General features: G+C 48.8%; 1 protein-coding gene and 1 long non-coding RNA gene across 8 annotated transcripts in view; one reads left to right on the forward strand and one right to left on the reverse strand.

Annotated features, from left to right (window-relative positions):
* The window catches only part of PLEKHG5 (pleckstrin homology and RhoGEF domain containing G5), a gene marked incomplete at its 3' end in the record, with an annotated part of 101,944 nt that overhangs the window by 49,526 nt on the left and 31,761 nt on the right, over positions 1-20,657 (reverse strand). For 2 of the 7 annotated variants that reach the window (XM_079986808.1, XM_079986809.1), the window contains exon 1: positions 11,783-12,094. The exons of 4 other annotated variants lie outside the window; for them this stretch is intronic. In XM_079986808.1, coding sequence (XP_079842934.1) covers positions 11,783-11,869 — 87 coding nt within the window. In that variant the 5' untranslated portion in view covers positions 11,870-12,094. Of the gene's footprint in view, positions 1-11,262; positions 11,528-11,782; positions 12,095-20,657 lie in introns of those variants that run through there. One more of the 7 variants, XM_079986810.1, reaches the window with a different exon arrangement.
* LOC307222287 lies at positions 1,155-16,005 on the forward strand. Its single transcript, XR_013841722.1, has 3 exons — positions 1,155-1,344; positions 14,366-14,570; positions 15,476-16,005. It is a non-coding gene; the product is annotated as an uncharacterized lncRNA (long non-coding RNA).

Below are 20,657 nucleotides of genomic sequence, written 5' to 3' on the forward strand. Positions count from 1 at the left end.
TCTTGTGTTCAAATACTGCGCTGGGGCTTCCCATCAGGACATCTGGTTAGCCACGCTGAGAACAGGACGCTGGATTAGGTGGGCCTCCTCTGGCCTGATCCAGCAAGCCTCTTTTTCTGTCCTTACTTCCAACTGCTTTTCCTTGTTGCACACAAGTGAAGAGAGTGAAGGGAAGGGCACGGCCAGCCCTATCATTAGAAAGAGGGAAGCAGCTGCCTCATAAGTCAGTGGCCTTCCCCAATTCTCTCTGTGCCCCCTAAACTAGCTTGCTCCGTGCCTCTTAGGCTAGCCTGCCTTCCTCGGGTATACTGGAGGATGCCGTCGCCTTAGCCAGTGTGGAAGTAAGATTAAACTGCCTCTCCAGTCAGATTCTGTGCATGGAATGAGAGACGGAGCATCTTCAGGCAGCAAAATGTCTTGGGCTGGCTTGGGCAAAGGGATTCAGCTGGAGTTTGGGACAGAAGAGAGGGGAGCTGTTGCCCCAGATTTGGAAGGTACAGCATGTGCTTTACATGCAAAACATCCCAGGTAAGTCTCAAAACGTCTCCAGTCAAAAATCCTGAGCCAAGAAATCTGATGTTCTACCATCCAGATAGTTATATTATATATATTTGAGAGCCAATGTGGTGTAGTGGTTAGAAATGTGCTGGACTAGGGACCTGGGAGAGGCCAGGGTTCAGATCCTCCACTCAGCCTCCTTGCATGACCTTGGGCCAGTCGCTGCCTCTCAGCCTCACCTACCTCGCAGGGTTGTTGAAGAAAAAGCTGGGACATAAATGCATTTAATAATATATTTTTTTAAGTACCGTATTTTTTGCTCTATAAGACTCACTTTTTCCCTTCTAAAAAGTAAGGGGAAATGTGTGTGCGTCTTATGGAGCGAATGCAGGCTGCGCAGCTATCCCAGAAGCCAGAACAGCAAGAGGGATCACTGCTTTCACTGCGCAGCAATCCCTCTTGCTGTTCTGGCTTCTGAGATTCAGAATATTTTTTTTCTTGTTTTCCTCCTCCCAAAACTAGGTGAGTCTTGTGGTGTGGTGTGTCTTATAGAGCGAAAAATACGGTATCCTGGAGTGGGGGCCTCTGGGATATTGCCAGCCCAGGCAAGCCTTCAGTTGAGTTGAGGCAGGCCTGGAGCCAGCTCCTCAGCCAGTCATCCACCAGCCAGCTGCACATCCCGGCTAACTCACAGGAAATACTCCGTCTGGTGATGAGTCAAGGGAAATCTCCACAGCCAGGCGTGGGATTGTAAACAAGTGTGTCTCACACTGTTTTGACACAGAGCAAGTCGCACGCAGCACTCTCGGTGGCGTGTCCCTTCGCAGACAGTCATTCTTACAACAGGTAGGGAGAAGGGGGGGCGGACGAGTGAAGTTTGTCTTTATAAGCGGAGGGTTGGGGAAGCTGCATAAGCTGAAATCTGCTATGCTGCAAGGCAGGGAGGTTAGTTGTGCTTGTGATTTTGGGGGGAGCTCTCAGCAGGCAAATGGCCCACTATAACTGTTAAGTTGTGGGTGAACATATGAGACAACACAGCGATTCTCCAAACAGCTCTTGTTTATTCACAGGCCAGAACAGAACTGAACTGAAGGGTTCAGCCAGCCTGCTTATATAGAGCTCCAGTACAACGTAACTGTAACAACTTTCTGTAACTATCCAATCACTGAATGTCACTTTTGATCCCTTATTTGCATATGTAGACCTGAACTATCTACAGTATCCCCCTGCTGGCCCAGGGTGAGAACTTCAGTACATAACAATAATGACACAGCCACAGATTATGCTGTCCTTAGCCAGGTGCCTCTGAGCATGTCCAGAGTTTTGTTTCATTCTCCCCCTGCCTGCTTTCAGCTGACAAGACTGGCTTGCTTATCTGGGTATTATTTAAGTAATTTCTTCCCATCCCCAAGGAGCTCAGGGTGGTGCATAGTTCTCCCCCTGCTCATTTGACACTCAAAACAATCCTGTGAGGTAGGATATGCTGAGATACAGGTGACTGGCTCAAGGTCAAACCCAGTGAGTTTCATGGCTGAGCAGGAATTTGAACACAGGTCTCCCAGGCCCTAGTCCAGGACTCTAACCACTGCACTGCACTCTCTCTCTCCCTTCTCGGTTGGTGGCCTCCGCCATCAGTGAAGTTTGGGGCAAGACACCTTCAATGGGGTATTCCCTCTCCAGCAAGTTTGCTCTTCCTTGAAATTAGTTCAGGAGGCTCTTCTTAGTCGGGACCAAACAGCGGGCGATGCCCAGGCCTGCCAAACCTTGATGCAATCCTGGACTGGCGGTGGGGGGGAGATGGCAGGGGAGAGGGGCTCACTTAACAGAGAGGTAGAAGACGGGACACGCCAGAGCCATGCCATAAAACGAGGCTGGCCGATGCCACCATCCAGGTGCAAAGTGAAGTTCCTGGTGGCAGCATGCCTGGATTGGCATCCCTAGGCACATATCATTGCATCAGCTGCCACTTCCCTATGTGTAGTAGACGACAGAACAGCTCAGCTGGGACTTTTCTCTTGACAAAAGAGGAGCCTGACTGCCGGATGAAGGCAAACATCCACTCCAGTGGCCAATCAGATGCGTTCTGTGAAGCTGCCGGAAAGACTTGAAGGTACGAGGCCTCTCCTGCAGCTGCTCCCCAGAATCTGGTAGTCTTTATCTGCACATGGAAGTTCCATTGAGCTGTCTTGGCTGCTGATGGGCCACTCTCCATGAACTGGCTTAGCTGCCACCGAAACCAGGAGCCCTTGCCACATCTTGTGGTGATGAGTTCCACAGGTGCGAAGGAGCACCTCCTTTCAAATATGTCCTGCCATTCAGTTGCAATGGATGGACCCAAGCTCTGGCATCCAAAGAGGGGTGGGGGGAAGTGTCTCCCACCGCCCCACTTCCAACACACCATGCAGAATTTTACAAACCTGTCGCATCCTTCTGCACACACCTTTTTTCCTGCGCTGTGACTGGCCGAGTGGCTAGTAAAATTGTGGCATCCAGGTAGCCGTCTTAGCCAAAGGTGCAGCAAAAAACACTGGCTGTTTCTGCCTGCCCTTGGTGCCTGAGCACCCACAAAATTCCCCAGGCACCCACAAATTTCAGTGCCAGGGCCTTGCATGCTGCATGGCAGCCATGGCTCCAGGCACCCACAGTCGCGGGGCCAAGTTGGCATTCCTGCTCTACCATGTGACTAAATAATGGGGAAACTCTCCTCCTAACTGCAATTCCTGCATTGCAGGGGTTTGGGTTTGGATTAGATGACCCTCGAGGTCCCTTCCAACTCTACAATGCAATTATTTTTCCTCCCCCAGGTCAGTGCTGCCCATCACTGCGGGGTGGAGTGGGGCTTGGCAAGGTCAATACAGAAAGACATCCGCGCCCCCCATGGCAAAACTGCTCCAGCATCAAACTCTGACAGGCAAAAGCCAGGCTATTTGAGGAGGACTGAACCTGACAACACATCTCCTGTCCGAAGTCCACATGACCCTGAGAATAAGCAAAACAATGATGCAGAAAAGAGCATCTCAGAGCTCGTGCAGAAGGCCACCCCCTCACCCCCAAGTAACTGCGGCATTCCACCCTGGGAACGAAAGGGGTGTGGGCCTTTCCGACAGGCTGACCCCTCTTGCCAACTCGCAGAGCAACGTTTCCACTTGGCCTGACACTGGAACAGGTGGCTGCAACACCGGAATGACGCTCGGCCATGTTTTTCTTTTGCCAACGCACGTGGCAGCCTAGCTGGGTGGGGCTCAGTCTGGAGGCTGCAGCTGGTGCAGAAGGCAGCTGCTTGTGAGGGTTGCCAGAGTGGAATGCCTTGTCTGTGGGTTGGCACGGGCTACCGGGCCCGGTTCAAGGTTCAAGTACTAAGCACAATAGGGCCCAAAACAACTCAGGACCAGTTTACTTAGCAAAGGCTGCCTCACCCCCTCCTTTGCAAATTGCACTGAGAAAGGGATAAATTGCTCTTTGCAAATAACACGTTAAGGTGAATTATTATTTAATATTTATTTTAAAAGTGGAACACACTCCCTCGGGAGATTGTGCACTCTCCTTCCTTGGAGGTTTTTAAGCAGAGGTTGGATCTGTCATGGATGCTTCACCTGAGATTCCTGCATCTCAAGGGGTTGGACTAGATGACCCTTGGGTCCCTTCCAACCCTACAATTCTATGACTCCATGATTCTATTTCTTGCATTGGTATCCCACCTTTTTCTCCAAGGAGTTGAAGGCGGTGTCCATGGTTTTTCCCCCTTCTTCCTTTAATCCCCACAATAACCTTGTAAAGGTAGGTTAGGCCAAACAGCAGTGACTAGCCCAACAAACTAGTCCAAAACTCTAACCACGGCACCACACTGTCTTTCATGAAGGTCACTTCATGTCCTCTGCCACTGGACCACCTCTTGGTCAAAGCAGCAGCAGTAGCAGCGGAGGGTCTACTCTGCCCAAGACAAGCCGGCACCCGATCCTGCAGCACACCAAGCAGACAAGGAAGCACCTCTCTCCAAAGAAAACACATTCTGCAACTGCCCAGGAACACCATTTTTGAACACCTGTCTTTTTCCCCTTGGGGAGATGAATTCCGCAGGCATCCAGAATCAAGCACTCCTCTGCACCATCTTCTACATGCAGGGGCAAACAGTTCTGACAAACCCCCCTTCCTCACAAACCCCCTTTGGCACCCCAGATGTACGTGAGCCAACCAGCGAGGCTTGGTACCCAAGCAGAAAACCCAAATGTCTCTGACACCCACCAAGCCCTCCTGCACAAGAGCAGGTTGTGCTTTCTGGGCCCTTGAGCTGCAATTCCTGCATTGCAGGGAGGCGAACAAGACGATTCTTTGGATACATTCCAACTCCACAATCCTGCGGTTCTAGAAAGGCATCCCAAAAGCAGCTTCCATACCTCGCCTGCAGCAGGATTGCCTGTCGCTGGAAGGTGCTTCTCTCCCTCCTCCTCCTCCTCCTCGTGGCTCTCCAAGCTTTCCAGAGTCAGCAGTGGGATCTTCTGTGCAAGATGCCACCCCTCTGCAACTGCCGCCGCCACCACCACAACAAAGACCAACTCCTTCAGGAACGAGTGCTCTTTCGGTGTGTTTGTGTGTCTAAAGTTCAGGAGGAGTGGCTCAGGGGGACAGCACGCAGCAGGAAGGTTGTGCACCTGGACAGGACAAGTTCCAGCATGCCTCTCATCCAAGGGACGACCTCCAGAAGGGCAGCCTCGGGGCTCTGTTGACCTCTGTGGCACTCGCAGTCTGTACTGGCGAGGCTTAGGGCAGAGAAGGCGCTGGCCCGCCTGCCTGCCATCACCAAGCAAGGTACAAGCCGCTTTAACAGAAGCACAGGAACCTGGAAAGCTGCCTTCCGCTGAGTCAGAAAATTGGCTCATCTATTTTTGACTCTCCTGGGTGCAGGAATTTAACCTTAATTATTTACAATTTTTGTTTAACCCGCAAGAAAGAAGGGCTTTTTCGCTGGCTAGGTTTAACTGTAATCCTTCTAACCTCCTTTGGGGTAGGTTTGCAGGTATGGCAGAAGGAGATAGGATCTGCCCATGTGATGCCCACCTGGTGGAAACTCTAGCTCACATGGCCCTTAAATGTATGATGATCTCCGCCATCAATTTTTAGACCATCTATGTATTCCAACATGGAAACCAGAGACAGAGGTTATACGCTTCTTATTACAGGGGAGAGACCAGGAGCTCACCAAGACAGTAGCCAAGTTCCTCTATTTGATTTTCTGCCACCGAAGTATGCTACAGGACCCTGCCCTTGCTGTATTGCTGAAATGGTGATGAGATCGCATTGGCATATTTATTCTGAATGTTTGTAAAGGTAAAGGTAAAGGGACCCCTGACCATTAGGTCCAGTCGTGGCTGACTCTGGGGTTGCGGCGCTCATCTCACTTTAATGGCCGAGGGAGCCGGCGTACAGCTTCCGGGTCATGTAGCCAGCATGACTAAGCCACTTCTGCTGAACCAGAGGAGCACATGGAAATGCCGTTTACCTTCCCGCCGGAGCGGTACCTATTTATCTACTTGCACTTTGACGTGCTCTTGAACTGCTAGGTTGGCAGGAGCAGGGACCGAGCAACGGGAGCTCACCCCGTCGTGGGGATTCGAACTGCCGACCTTCTGATCGGCAAGTCCTAGGCTCTGTGGTTTAACCCACAGCACCACCCACGTCCATCCCATTAAATCAACTCAATGTCGCAGCCCTAGATTTTCACGGGTTTGGAATAATGTTGGAATTCACACATTTAAACACACACACACGGCCCCTCAGGTCGTAAGCAATCCATGTTTTGGCAGAGAGAAAGAGAAGCGGAAAGAGAGAAAGGGCGTCTCCGAGAGGCCAGAGGGCCAAGTGGCTGCAGCTGTCGGCTGGAAGCCAGCCAGCCCCGACAAAAGGGAGAGAGGATGTGGGGGCTCAGGCTGCCTATTTGCTCACACCGCAAATAGAACAAAAAGAAAAGAAAAGAGGAAAAAGCCAGGCCTTCCCAGGCTGCTACTTCAATCACTTCCACTAGGCTGGGACAAGGTGGGGGCAGTGGAGAAGCCCAGCTTCAAGGCAGCCAAGAGTCCCAGACAGCAGCGCTGGCCGGCTCAGCCCCAAAGCGAGTGGCTCAGCACAGACGGCTGTTACGTCATGGCCGTTCCATGTGACTGAGGCAGGCAGGGAGCCAAAGGGACATCGCAGGCCGCTGCCATGGTCCCAGACTGAACTGGAAAGATGGCCAAGTGCAGCCAGCCTCCTGCACACTCATGAGTGCCAGGGGATGGAGGAGGTGAAAGAGGAGCACACTGAGAATCCTCTCCTGCGCAACGGAACAGGCTCCACCTTGCAAAGGGATATGTCAAAGCCCACCCTGAGCTCCAGGGAACCCAAAGCTTTCTGCTTATATCAGAACATATGAAGAGCTCTGCTGGATCAAGCCAAATGAGTGGATGATCAGGCAGCATCTCCTTCTTCTGCCATACTCCAGCCAAATCTCTTTGTCCAAGGCATCCCAAGACATTTCGCTAACTGAAGATCCCCCCCCTCTCTCCCTCATTCCATGTGCAAAATCCAGCCAAAGAGGCAGTTTCATCTTACTTCCACACTGGCTAAGGCGACTGCATCCTCCAATGTACCCGAGGGCAGCAGGCTGGCGTAAAGAGGCACAGAGCAAGCTAGCTTAGGGGCTAGAGAATGGGGGGGGGGGCAGAGAGACTGCTTCCCTTCACTCTCTCCACTTGTGTGCAACAAGGAAAAGCAGGTGAAAAGCAGGTCTTGTGTTCAAATCCTGATTCTGGGATTCCCATCGAGGCATATGGTTGGCCACTGGGAGAACAGGATGCTGGACTCAATGGGCCATAGGCCCTCTTTCCTTTGGCCCATTGAGTCCAGCATCCTGTTCTCCCAGTGGCCAACCATTTGCCCCGATGGGAAGCCCAGAATCAGGATTCGTACACAAGACCACTCCTGGGGTTTCCAGCAAGTAGCCTTCAGAAGCATTACTGCTTTCATCCTTGGATGAAGAGCATAGCCAATAGCTCTCCTCCCTGAATTTTTTTATTATCCTCTTTTAAAGCCATCTCGTTTTGTGGCAATCACTGCCTCCCATGGGAGTGAGTTCCATATTGGCCAGGGTGCCTCCCTTAGCAGAGGCCAGTTCTCTATTTGGAAACAATAGGTGGCATTCAACTAACTTTCAGACCCATTGAAACAAACAGGCCGTTGCTATTCACTTCAATAGGTCCACTCTGAGCAAAATCTCATTGAACAGAACCCATCCTCTTGTTTTGGAGCTGCCCAGTTTAAAGAGTGCTAAGAAGGGAGAAAAACAGGCCAGGAATGGGTGGCTGTAAAGTTGAGCATCACCTAGGCAGCAAGCTGAGCAGGCAGATATAGGAATTGTTCCCAGATTGACACCTGGAACATATAGATTAGCAGATGCAAATTTGAGTCTCCTTTCGCCCATCTATCCCCCACCCCCCAGTTTCTGCTCCTTGGTGCAGTTTTATGGTGCAGACCCCACAGGCTTCATTTGGCAAAACAACCTGGCGCCCTCCACGGTCGGAGGCAGTCATGTTTCTGAATACCAGTTGCTGGAAACAGCAGGAAGGGAAAGGGCTCTTGTGCTCAGGTCCTGTTTGTGGGTTTTCCATAATGGAGTAAGAATAGGAGGCTGCCCTGATACAGCAGGCTCTCTTGAATTTTGGACAGCACAGCTCTGCTGGCTGGGGCGGATAGGAGTTGTGGTTCAAAACATCTGGAGGGTGGCAAGTTGGAGAAGGGTGGTCTGAAGTGCATGGAAGCGACTGTCCAGCTTTGGATTCCCAGTGAGACGTTTATTCCAAGCTTTGCTTCCCAAGAGCCTTGAATCTGAGATTCTGGTGCCTGATTCCAGGACACGTCCAATTCACCTGTGAAGGTCGATTTCAGACACGACACAGAACTGGGTTTCCAGAGAGCACCTGCCCTTCCTTAGGTCACCTGCCCTCTGCCCAAATCTGAACAGAGCAACTTTGTTCATCAGGACCAGTCTGAGAAGAGGGGAACTGGTGCTTCTGCCAAAAAACCAATCATAAGAACTGGATCAGATCTGTAGGCCATCTAGTCGAGCATCCTGTTCTCACAGTGGCCAAGCAGTTGCCTGCACGCAGGGCAAGAGTGCCACAGCACACTGCCCACCTGCAAAAGTATTTTGGGGGGTATAATCTTCCACACACACAAACAAGACACACATTTGCCCCAGTCCACAGCTGCTCACGCTCACATGCCCATGCCTAGAGCGGGTGTGTCCCCGTGTGCCTCAGCCTCTGACAGTCAGCGCATGGCACGTGTTTTGAGGAGGAAGTTGTTTTTAGAAGTCCAAAACGTTTGAGAAACAGCTGCCGAACGAAGCAAGTGCACCAATTCATACACACCCCGTGGGAGAAGCAGCAGGAAAGGCTGGCCACAGGCTCTCATGCCCTGGTAGCTTCAAGGCTGGATGACTGCAATGCGCTCTATGCGGGACTTCCCTTGCACTTGGTCCAGAAGATGCAGCTAGTGCAGAACGCTGGCAGGGAGGAAACCTTGGCAGCATGTAACACCTGTGCTCAGAGATCTGCACTGTTTGCCAATTTGCTACTAGGCCAAGTTCAAGGTGTTACTGTTAGGATATAAAGTCCTTAACAGCTTGGGACCAGTTTACCTACGAGATCGCCTCGCTCCACAGGTGCCCACTCAACCACTTTGACTGGTGGAATTGGCACTATTACACTATTTGTAAAAAATCCATCTTTTAGTGTGGAACTCTGGACGCGGGTAGCGCTGTGAGTTAAACCACAGAGCCTAGGACTTGCCGATCAGAAGGCCGGCGGTTCGAATCCCCACAATGGGGTGAGCTCCCATTGCTGGGTCCCTGCTCCTGCCAACCTAGCAGTTCGAAAGCACATCAAAGTGCAAGTAGATAAATAGGTACCGCTCCAGCAGGAAGGTAAACAGCGTTTCTGTGCGCAGCTCTGGTTCGCCAGAAGCAGCTTAGTCATGCTGGCTTAGTCATACACCGGCTCCCTCGGCCAGTAAAGCAAGATGAGCACCGAAACCCCAGAGTCGGCCACGACTGGACCTAATGGTTCCTTTCCTGGAACTCCCTGCCTATTGACATCAGGCAGCCCCCATTCACTGTACCCTTTTCAGCTCCTGCTAAAAACATTTTGTTTAGATGAAATGTCTAGAAAGCTGGTTTTTAATTATTGTTGCTGATTTTTCTTGTTGATCATTATATCGCCCTATCTTTTATGTAAACCACTTTGAGGGGTTTTTTCCCCTCCCCCTAATCAAGTGGTGTATGAATTTTATGAAATAAAAATATAAATAAAATAAGGGGTCTTGCTTACTGCCCCCAAGGTTTTGTTCCGGGCCCCACAAGATGTGTGGGGTAGGTCAGTGTGGGGTGGCGTTTAGAGTGTCAGACTCAGACCTGGGAGAGGCCAAGGTTCAGATCATCCCACTGGGTGACCTTGAGGCCAGTCACTGCTTCTCAGACTAACCTACTTCACAGGGCTGTTATGGGGATTAAATGAGGATGAGGACAACTATGTGCAGTACCTTGAGCTCCTTAATTTCTCAGGCACACTTTTGTCCTTGGCTGGATATCTGGTCCAGCACACAGAAGGACAAAGTGGTTTTCATTTCTCTTCCTGCAGCCAAATGGGCCCATGAATCAGGTTTGTGGCAATGCACAACTTCTCCGCCCCCACAACTGTAAATACATGGTTTTGTTTTCTTTGTATTGCAACTGAAACTTGAGCAAAAGTTGGCTTTGAACCCTGCCCCCTCCCAGCGAAATTTACTGACCCTACAGTTTCAGAGGGGCCCTCCTGGCACTTCTGTTTTCAAATTGTTCAAAGTACAGCATTTGTAAAAACAAATTAGTACACCGAATATTATAACTGCCCCAGGCAAACTTCCATGACTCCTGCCCGAGAAATTCCAGAGAGGAAGCTGGAGGTAGCCCATCCCAGAAGAGAAAGGGAGGCAGGATTTAGGTGGGGATTATTGGTTCTTACAGGGTGACCCCCCCCCCCAAAAAAAAAGTCAGGCTGCAAATAATTGCCACAGGCCACAGAAATTCTGGAGATCTGTGGCTGTTTTTTGAATCTGCCGGACACAGTAGAACATATTCTTTTCTACTGTCCATTGTACACCCAGCTACTCAAAAGCGTGCTATCCCCCCTTTTTGGGTAGTCTAACATCACAATGAAAATATCAGATTCTACCTGTCTGGCACTAACCCGGAAGTAACTGCAAGGGTGGCTGAATTTTTATATCTCTCAGAGTGGTGAATGGCACTATTTAGCGGGAAGGAACTCCAATGAAAATCCTTATTACGTATTTTTACACAGCTGCTTATTTGTATATATTTTAAAATTTTATATATGGATGTTTTATGATGGCCTATATTTGTATTGCCTACAAATTGGCGATTATAATTCTGGAGATGACCCACATGATAAACCCCACTATTGCCTTGGGGAAATGGCACAATCCCAACAACCGAAGCCGACCAAAGTGGGGACCCGATCCAATGCTTTGGCTTCCACCAAGACCGTAACTGTGCCCTTGGAAATCAAAGAAACTGCTCACTGGTTGGCCTGAAATTTACGCTTGATGGAGTGGGAGATGGAGGGCATATGCTGCTCCTCTGTACAGGACCCACTACCATCTTGCCAGTCACTCCCAAGAGTCCAGCCTGGTCTCCCTCCTCCACAAACACGGGCAGCACACCTGCCCAGCGGTTACCTTGACACCCAGCAGGGGCAGATCCCACCAGACGGGCTCATGGCGTCTATTTCTCTGCTCTCCAGCCACAACTCAAACGTCTTCCTTTCGGATCTGGAAAATCTCCCAGCTTTCGAAAATCCAAAGCTCACCCCTCTCCAAGCCACCACAGCAACAATATTAGCCAAGAAGCCGAGAGAGAGATGGATGGTTTCGCACTGCAGTCTAAACCGAACTGGCTTTCCTTCGCCTCTCAACACTCCGCTATTATCTCTGGTCCCGAAAACAACAATTGGCGTCTGGATCTACCCAACGCGCCCTGCTAACGCGTAGCCTTGGTAAGTTAAAACGCCTTCACGTTTCTAGTCCTGGTGGAAAAGGAGCCGCGCGTCTGCCCAAGAGGCGCCGGGCCCCCGTCTGCAGCCAGCCAACCAATACATTAAAAAAAAATCAACACCATCGTGTGCCCAGTTTTGCGCCCCCTCCCCGAGGTCCCCCCCCCTTCTGTCCCTTCCTTCTGGATTCCGGTCCAGCCACTCACCAATTTGATGGCGCCCCTGGCGGGCAGCTCCTCGGGGGTCCCTCTACCGTCACCGGCGGCTTTCAAGTCCCCCAGTCGCTGCCTCATTGTGAGAGCCTCCAAAATGGGGCTGAGGGGGTGGGGGCTGTCTGCAGCCTCAGATACAGGAGGGGGCTCCGTCCAAAGCCCCAGCTGCCGCCGCTGCCTTCATGGCGCACAAAGCTGCTGCTGCTGCTGCGCCTCTCGTCTCTCTCTCCCTCCTGCGGAAGAGCCAGACAGGCAGACCTGCCTGGAGGCTCCACCGAGACAAAGCCACGTTCAAGCCCGACAGGAGGAGGAGGAGGAGGAGGAGGAGGAAGACTGGCGGGACCTACCATTCCCTTCCGAGGAGAGTGTCTCCGGCTGGAGCGTACCATTCCTGTCCAGTCGCAGGCGCCAAGGCAGAAGCAGGCACCGGAGCGCACAGCGGAGAAAAAGAGGTTGTGCGCTCTTCTTCCTCTTGTTTCAAGAAGCAGGAGCCCGAGAAGTCCATAGGCCGTGGTGGGGGTCTCTGGACGAAACTCTTCGCCTGTTGACCCCCTCCAGATTTGGGGTGGGGGTGCCTTATTTATTTATTTCATAAAATTTATATGCGGCTTGATTGTGAAAGGAAAGCCACCCCTCTCCAAGCGGTTAACAAAACGAAAAATATTATTAGTTAAAACCGTGAAAAGATTGAGAGCTGAGAGTATAGGGCGGTATATAAATTCAATAAATAAAAAAAGGTTGAAGACAACAACAGAAAACAAAACAGCATTCTAAATATCTGGGTATAAGGTAAAGGGACCCCTGACCATTAGGTCCACTCATGACCGACTCTGGGGTTGTGGCGCTCAGACTCTGGGGTTGTGGCGCTCATCTTGCTTTATTGGTCGAGGGAGCCGGCATACAGCTTCCGGGTCATGTGGCCAGCATGACTAAGCCGCTTCTGGCGAACCAGAGCAATGCACGGAAACGCCATTTACCTCCTCGCTATTTATCTACTTGCACTTTGACGTGCTTTCGAACTGCTAGGTGGGCAGGAACAGGGACCGAGCAACGGGAGCTCACCCCGTTACAGGGATTCGAACCACCGACCTTCTGATCAGCAAGTCCTAGGCTCTGTGGTTTAACCCACAGCGCCACCCGCGTCCCTTAAATATCTGGGTAGGCTGGTCCAAACAAAAATGTCGTTAGGAAGCACATGCCTTGTGTCAATAGGCAGGAAATTCCAAAGTGTAGGTGCTGCCACACTAAAAGATTGGTTTCTTGCAAATGCGGAATGGGTATTATGTGGCACTTATAACAATGGGCTCATCCACACTTCTGCTTGTCTCAAGCTTTGAAAACACGGGGCAGAACGGTTTTCTGATTGACTCATGCTTTGTAGACACGGGTCCAAGTGGTTTTCCCCTTGCCCAGCTTCTTTCCACCATTGTTAAGAGAGCTGAGATCCTGAGATTCCTTGATTGAAGGGGGTTGGACTCAATGACTCTTGGGGGTTCCCTTCCAACTCTACAATTCTGATTCTATAATTCTAAGATTGTGCAAAAGTTTGGTGCACATTTGCACGAAGATGAACAGAAAGGGAAGATTCAGACCCCTTCTATGAAGTATGGTTTGTGCCCATTGGATTATTTCAACTGCAAGATATTGGGGGGAGGGAACTGGCTCCCTTCTTTTGCTCACATGGTTCTGCAAAGTGTCCAAATGCGTAATTGGTACTTAATATTATTATTTCACCTTTTCTCCAGACTGGACCTCAAAGCAACTTACACAAATTAAAACAGCACCGCTACAATACATAAAAGCTAAACACATAATCAGTACAAAGTCATTCAACTCTAATAGAATTGAAACCATATAAATAAGAATTCTATTAAAATACAAATTTAAAAAGTCAGTTCCCAAAAGAAGAAGATATGCACCTGCTGGTGGAAGGACAACAAGGAGGGAGCCAGTCTAGCTTCTCCAGGAGAGGAGTTGCAGAGTGGGAGCAGCCACCGAGAAGGCCCTCTCCTGTGTCCCTACCAAGTGTGGCTGTGAGGATGGCAGGAATGAGATAAGGGCCTCCCTCGATGATCTCAGATCCTGAGCAGCTTTTCATGGGGGAATATGGTCTTTCATATATAGAATATAGAATCATCGAGTTGGAAGGTACTGTGAGACTCATCCAGTCCACCTGCAATGCTTGAATAAGCAGCTGTCCCTTGCAGGGACTGAACTTGCAACCTCAGTGTTATCAGCACCACACTCTCTAACCAACTGAGCTATCCAGCTGATAAATAGATAGCCCGGGTCCAAGCTAGCTTTATAGGTCAGCACCAGTGCTTTGAATCATGCCTGGAAGCAGCACCAGCAAGCTGCAACACATTTTCTTGGTGGGGTGCATGCATCTAAATCACAATTTGAATGAAGTTTTCGGCTGCAAGAGCTGTTTTGAAAAGGCTTTGCGACGCCTCCTCCACGCCCCCCACCTGGCCCCCATGCTCCCTCCCCATCCATCAAAGCCCCATGTCTGCCTGGCTAGCAGTTTCCTCGAACACAGACTGCTTTTCATCCTGCGCGTATTTCCTCTTTCTGCAGTTCTGCGCCCCCTCACATACTTGGCCGCTTGCAAGCAGGGCAGACGTGTGGCAGCCTGCACAGACAGCGTCATTCATGTCAAGGGAGATGAAAGCACAGTGCGGATGCCAAAGGACAGCTTGGCTGGTACAGAAGCGTAAGAGTGCATGAGAACTCAGGACGAGGGTCCAACAGGCAAGGCGTCTGGAGCCCCTTGAAAGAAGAGGTACGGTGACACCAGAGAACCAGGAGCAAAACATTGAAGCCATTCCCCAAATTGTGCTGCCCAAAGAGGAAAGTAATTTGATAAGGCAAGCCTATCTGCAGAGGAAGCTGCCCACTGCATCTCTGCATGAGACCCTTCCTCCTTCCGGTCAGTTTCGGGGGGGGGGTAATTCTGCCACATCTTGACATCAGGTGTGGCTGGTGCATCCAGTCACTCACAGTGCAAAGATACGGGGGAAATTGCTCAGGCTTTTACGGAGGTTCCTTGTTGCATCACTGCATGATGCCCCTTTTCTGAGTCCGCATCCTGCCAATTACAGTGGCACCTCGGGTTACATACGCTTCAGGTTACATATGCTTCAGGTTACAGACTCTGCTAACCCAGAAATTGTGCTTCAGGTTAAGAACTTTGCTTCAGGATGAGAACAGAAATTGTGCTCTGGCGGCACAGCAGTAACAGGAGGCCCCATTAGCTAAAGTGGTCTTCAGGTTAAGAACAGTTTCAGGTTAAGAACGGACCTCCAGAACGAATTAAGTACTTAACCCGAGGTACCACTGTATGAGTTACATCGAGATCAGTGGCTCATGCAAAAACCCTGAGGGCTGAGTTCTTCAAAGGGAGGGTCTTCACACTTCCTCTCCTATATGCTTTCTGGGAGCGAGGGTGACTTCATTTTAAATTCAGAAACAAAAATATACCTCAGCTGCCCAAAGTTCAGGAAGCCATACACTGAAAGGACAAAGTGCATTACAATATCATTCATGCCTAAAAATAACAAGCAAGATGAACCAAAGCCCACCCTTCCTTCCTCCATGTCCCAGAATAAAGGAGGTTTTGAGATTTGGAAAGTGTTACAGATATAGCTTGCTCCCACAGTCACCCTTTTCTCTCCTTTGTTCACTCAGTTTTCATGGAGAATCCAGATGGCACCATTTTCATGTCACTGCAGCCCAGTGGTCTTTTCAGACCTAATTTGTGCTTCCCCCACTTTCCCACTCCAATAAAAGACAATGTACAACATCTGCTTATCCACTGCTATTGATGTATTCGGGACTCGTGTGCCTTTAGTTAAAAGCTTTCTGCTTGCAAGTATTGCCTGCTGATCAATAGGGGAATGGAAGGGATTCCAAAAGGATCTCTTCAAACTGGAATGAATGGCCACCAAGATGGCAAATACAATATAAGCAAATGTAAAATGAAGCACATTGAAGTAAAGAAAACAAATGAACTCAATTCTTAATTCAAACCAATTGCCTTCCTCAGAAATACCTTAACAGCCTTGGGACTGTTTAAAAGACATGAAATTATCATGGGGGGGGGTTAAAAAATTGCATCAGACCCATATTTGGGTGGGGAAAATTGTTTGTTTTTAAGCAAGGGAAATGAATTTACATGGGAATAAATTGAGAAGTTTACTCTCTAAACATATTTTGCTTGATGTAGATACGGTGTAGCAGAAGGGGGAAGTTGACAAAAATAAGAGAAAAGACGAAATTGCCTTTTGACAATGTTTGTCAAAAACGTTGAAACTTAATAAAATTTAATTGAAAAAAATAATATGGTTGATAATTGAGCTTTGATAATCCATTAATAAAGGATTATTCATGCTTTACAACAGGCATAGGCAAACTCAGCCCTCCAGATGTTTTGGGACTACTACTCCTATGATCCCTAGCTAACAGGACCAGTGGTCAGGGACGATGGGAATTGTAGTTCCCAAACAGCTGGAGGGCCGAGTTTGCCTATGTCTGCTTTACAATGAAGAATAAAGTTTATACTAGAGTAGGTCATGTTGTCAGACATGTTGGTAAGTCTCTTAAACACTACCACTACAGACTTGTACTCAGCTTATGCACCAGGACAAGTGATTTTGAATTAGCTTCATCCAGGTAACTCACCTTCACATGGTGTCGCTAATTGTTGTTAGATAATTTATTCGCAAAAGAAAAAAATAATACAAGATATTAAAACTTCTCTCTTTTTTTTTTGAGGTTTGTGATTTGAATTTCTAGGACTGATTGTGACTAGTAGCCACTGACACATTCTCCCTCCACAGTATGCCTCTCAGAACCAGCTGTCGGGAATCATAAGTGGGAAGAGTTGCTACTGGACTCAGGCCTTGCTTGGGAGCTTCTGGTTGGCTACTGTGAGAACAGGATGCTGGGCTAGATGCACACACACACCCCCAATAGCCTGACCTAGCAGGGCTCTTCTTATGTTGTTAAACATCATGCCAGATTCTCCCACAATTCCATGGGCCTTGTGATGCCTGAGCTGGCCAGCTCTAAGCAAACCCTGCCACCTGCTGGCAGACTGTGGAAGAGTTGTTATCAAAACCATCTCTAGACACAACATAGAGCCTGATGAGGAAGGTCAACTTTTTCAGACCTGCTGGGAGGACAAAGGAAAAAAAGAGCCATGGGAGTGACTTTTAATCTGGACAGCTGAGAAACAACTGCACTAGATGTTAACAGACCGTCAAAGTATTCCCCCCCCTATATAATATTTTATAAATTTTCCAAAAATAAAACAATATCAATGTTTTGATATTGCTATTGTTGTCGTATTGTTTAACAGACCATCAAAAGTAAATGGGAACCTAAAGTGTCCACATTATTTCACAGCAGACACAGATTTCCCCACTGCTTGGTAATTTTCCTCTTCCAAGCAACCTACAAAATTCAGAAGCAATAAAGACCACCACATAATAATTCATGATGACACAGCAACATAATGCAGAGTAGCTGCACGGAAAATCTTCTCAGAAACCATGCCAAACTATTGGGTTTAAAAAAAAAGAAAAGAAAACCTCCTCTGCAAATAGAAGCATTTTCAAAGCGTACTTAAAGGCGTGGATAGCTGCATCAGCAGAGCACGAGATTCTTAATCTCAGGGTTGTGGGTTCGGGCCCCATGTTGGGCAAAAGATTCCTGCTTTGAAGGGACTGGACTAGATGACCCTCGTGGTCCCTTCCAACTCTGCAATTCTATAGGGTGGAGGGGGCGTTGCTGGATTTCCCCCAGGGAGAGAGAATTCCATAGCCAGGTCCTCATCTGAATCTGCTCCTCATGCATGTATCTTGGCACAGAGTGAAGTTTGGGGGGGCAGAGAGATGGAAGCAGCCTTCATCCTAGCCAAAATCTACTTGATCAGCTGCCCAGAGGATGTCAGAGCACCTCCTGTAACCCTCCAACAAGTCCTTTTCCCCCCCCCATGCCCCCCTCAGTTTCATACACACAGGCGCCAACAGAGAGGCCACAGACTGGGAGCAGGAACCTGTTGTTCCGGGCAGCTGTGGACCACAGAGGCTCTCTGCAGCTTCTTACATAACAGCTCAGAGAAAACTCTTAACCCTAACCCTTCCTGCTGGGAAGGGTGAACGAGGACGAGTCAATGGCCACAAAGGGGCTTTCTGGGATCTACAGAAGAGCTTCTTTCCATGGTGCTAGTGGCTTTTGCTTAATGGCTTTTGGTGAGTGGTGGCTATCAGCTGCTAAAAACAGCACTGCACAAGTATCACCTGCTTTGATGGACTCATAGGAAGTTGGAAGGGACCCCAAGGGCCAGCTGGGCCAACCCCCTGCCATGTAGGAATCACAGCTGATGACCATTGATATTGCAGGATGAGCACTTTTAGCCAGTTAATGTTCTTTCATCTTTCTGATGAATTTAAAAAATTTGTAATCACGTGTGTTTTTGTAAACATGAGTTGCACTGAGACATAGTAAGTGGTGAACAAATGTAAATGATGATAATAATAATAATAATAATAATAATAATAATAATAATAATAATAATAATAGACTTTATTCAACTTAGTTTTACTCAGAGTAGCTCCACTGAAAGCAGTTGGACCATGTGTGTTGATTTTAGTGGGTCTACTCTAAGCAGGACCAGCTTTGGCTACAACAACACATAACAAACAGCAGGACAAATTGTGTCTGTCCTGGTGTAAAACATACTTTCCACGATACAACATTACAGCTTCTTCCAGGCCTTGCATGCCAGGGTTCCACACTTGTGCCCAACACAAATCCAGAGCATTTTAGGGTGCACACGATTTGGGGTGGGCCGTTTTACATCTGGGAGGTAAGCCTAAGATTCTGCAGCTGCCTGGCCAGAGACGGCTGGACTTGGGATAAGGTGCTTAATGATTTAAAAAAAAAAAAAAAAAAGAGTTCCACTACCTGCCTGCTCTCTCTCTCTCTCTCTCTCTCTCTCTCTCTCTCTCTCTCTCTCTCTTCACCACCACACTCACATAGTACAGTTGTAAATGAACAGATATTCCTCCAACAACTTCTACTATCCCTCGGCTCCTTTCTTTCATCCCATACTCTGAAATCTGTTGTGCTTCCTCCATCCAAACAGGCCTTTGCCTAAAGCTGGGAGAGCTAATTCACAGCCAATGAGCTGTGCAAAAGTCCAGCAAGAGGACCCCAAGCAGAGAGAGGCATGGCAGTGGGGCTCTAAATATGAAGGTTGCTGCTTCAAATCTCTCTCGCGTTAATTTGCCTAATCCATTTTAAGAGGCCACCTGTGCTGCTCTCCCTAAGAACAATTTGTGGCGATGAATCCCATAAGTTAATTATGCCTTGGATGAAGGCTGAGGGGGGGCAGCTTCTGGATACTGGCCATCATAGGTCCAGGCACACCTAGTGTTTCAAAAAACCAGGGGACCTGGTAAAGAGGAGATGATAAAGAGCAGTAACCCAGCTGCCATGAACCGCAGAGAAGTGGATTGAGGGGAGAGAAAGGCAGAAAGGAGGAGGAGTAAGGAAAGGAGAGAGAGAGAAGAAAAAGGCCAGAATGGAACTGCAGCTTCTGCCTGAGTCTGTCCCTGGAAACGGCACAGGGAGAAGCTTTTTTCTTCTGCCTGCATCTACCTGTCTCACTGTTCTGCCTCCATCCAAGGTCCCCTCGCCACCTTTTCCCCACACCAAGTGAGCTACTTCTCATTGTCTAGGACAGGAAGATGAAGAAACCTTAATCTGTTTCAGTCCATTTGGGTTAGCTCATTATCTGGTTAAAGATAACGCTCATGAAAACTGACTGCATCTTTGTAAATGCTTCATTACAGCAAACACGTATTTTGTGACTCTTTTTAAAAGTTTATATTCTTTAAGCAAAGTTTATTTCAAAGATCAAGTTTCGTTAATTGTTCAGTGAATAAAAACAATGTCCTTTGGTGTAGGCATTCAATACATGATTGCCTTCTAAAATGAAAAATTACCTGGGTACACTGCCTAATGAAATGTGCTGCAAAACAGCAAACCATCATCTCTCCATCCTCCTTCTCTGCACCACTCATCATTTGATCCTTTATTTGATAAAATGTACCATTCAAGACGATTCACAGCCACACAATAAAAATGAGTTTAAAAACATGACTAAATGTAGCTTTTAAATGATACAATGAAACACCCAAGGCGGAGCCCTGAAAATATATACATTTATCCCATCAGAACGGCTTGTTGAAACAAGAATGTTTTCCATTGTTTCTGGAAAACTCAAAGAGTGGGAATCTGTCCTAACTCACCAGGGAGACCAGAGCTGATTTTGCCGCAGACTCAGGACTAAACCCAACCTGGGGTGGGTTTGTATAATCAGTTTCCTCCAAAAACACCCGCAACTGCACTGCCAACAACCTTGAGTCCCTGTCCCAAAAGGGAGAATTTAAGCAACTGGGTGGTAGTTGTTTAATACCAACAGGTCCAGGGTTGGGTCTCGTCAGGAATGACCACATTATCACCTCCTTCCAGGTGGCAGGCACCACCTGCAATGATGCGCTCAACACACCCTGGACCTCGAAGGGTTGAGAGGGCACCTGGCTGGGCACAAAGCGGCCTGGTCAGGCCACAAAGACCAGTCCCACAAAACAAGGCTTGATGGAGCCTTGCAAACCTCGCTCGGAGCCGCATCAGCCATGACATCAAGCAGGCTACATGGGTAGGCAACTTAGTCCTCGAACCGTTCGCCAAGCAAATCACAATGGATCTCCAAGAGGTTGCAGGATCCATGCACCGTCAGGAGGGCTCAGACCACCACTTGCCTGGCCAATTACTCAAGGAAGCAGTGGAGGCTACAAAG

This window comes from Podarcis cretensis (assembly GCF_951804945.1).
Source record: "Podarcis cretensis genome assembly, chromosome: 8".
Taxonomy (NCBI): Eukaryota; Metazoa; Chordata; class Lepidosauria; order Squamata; family Lacertidae; genus Podarcis; species Podarcis cretensis.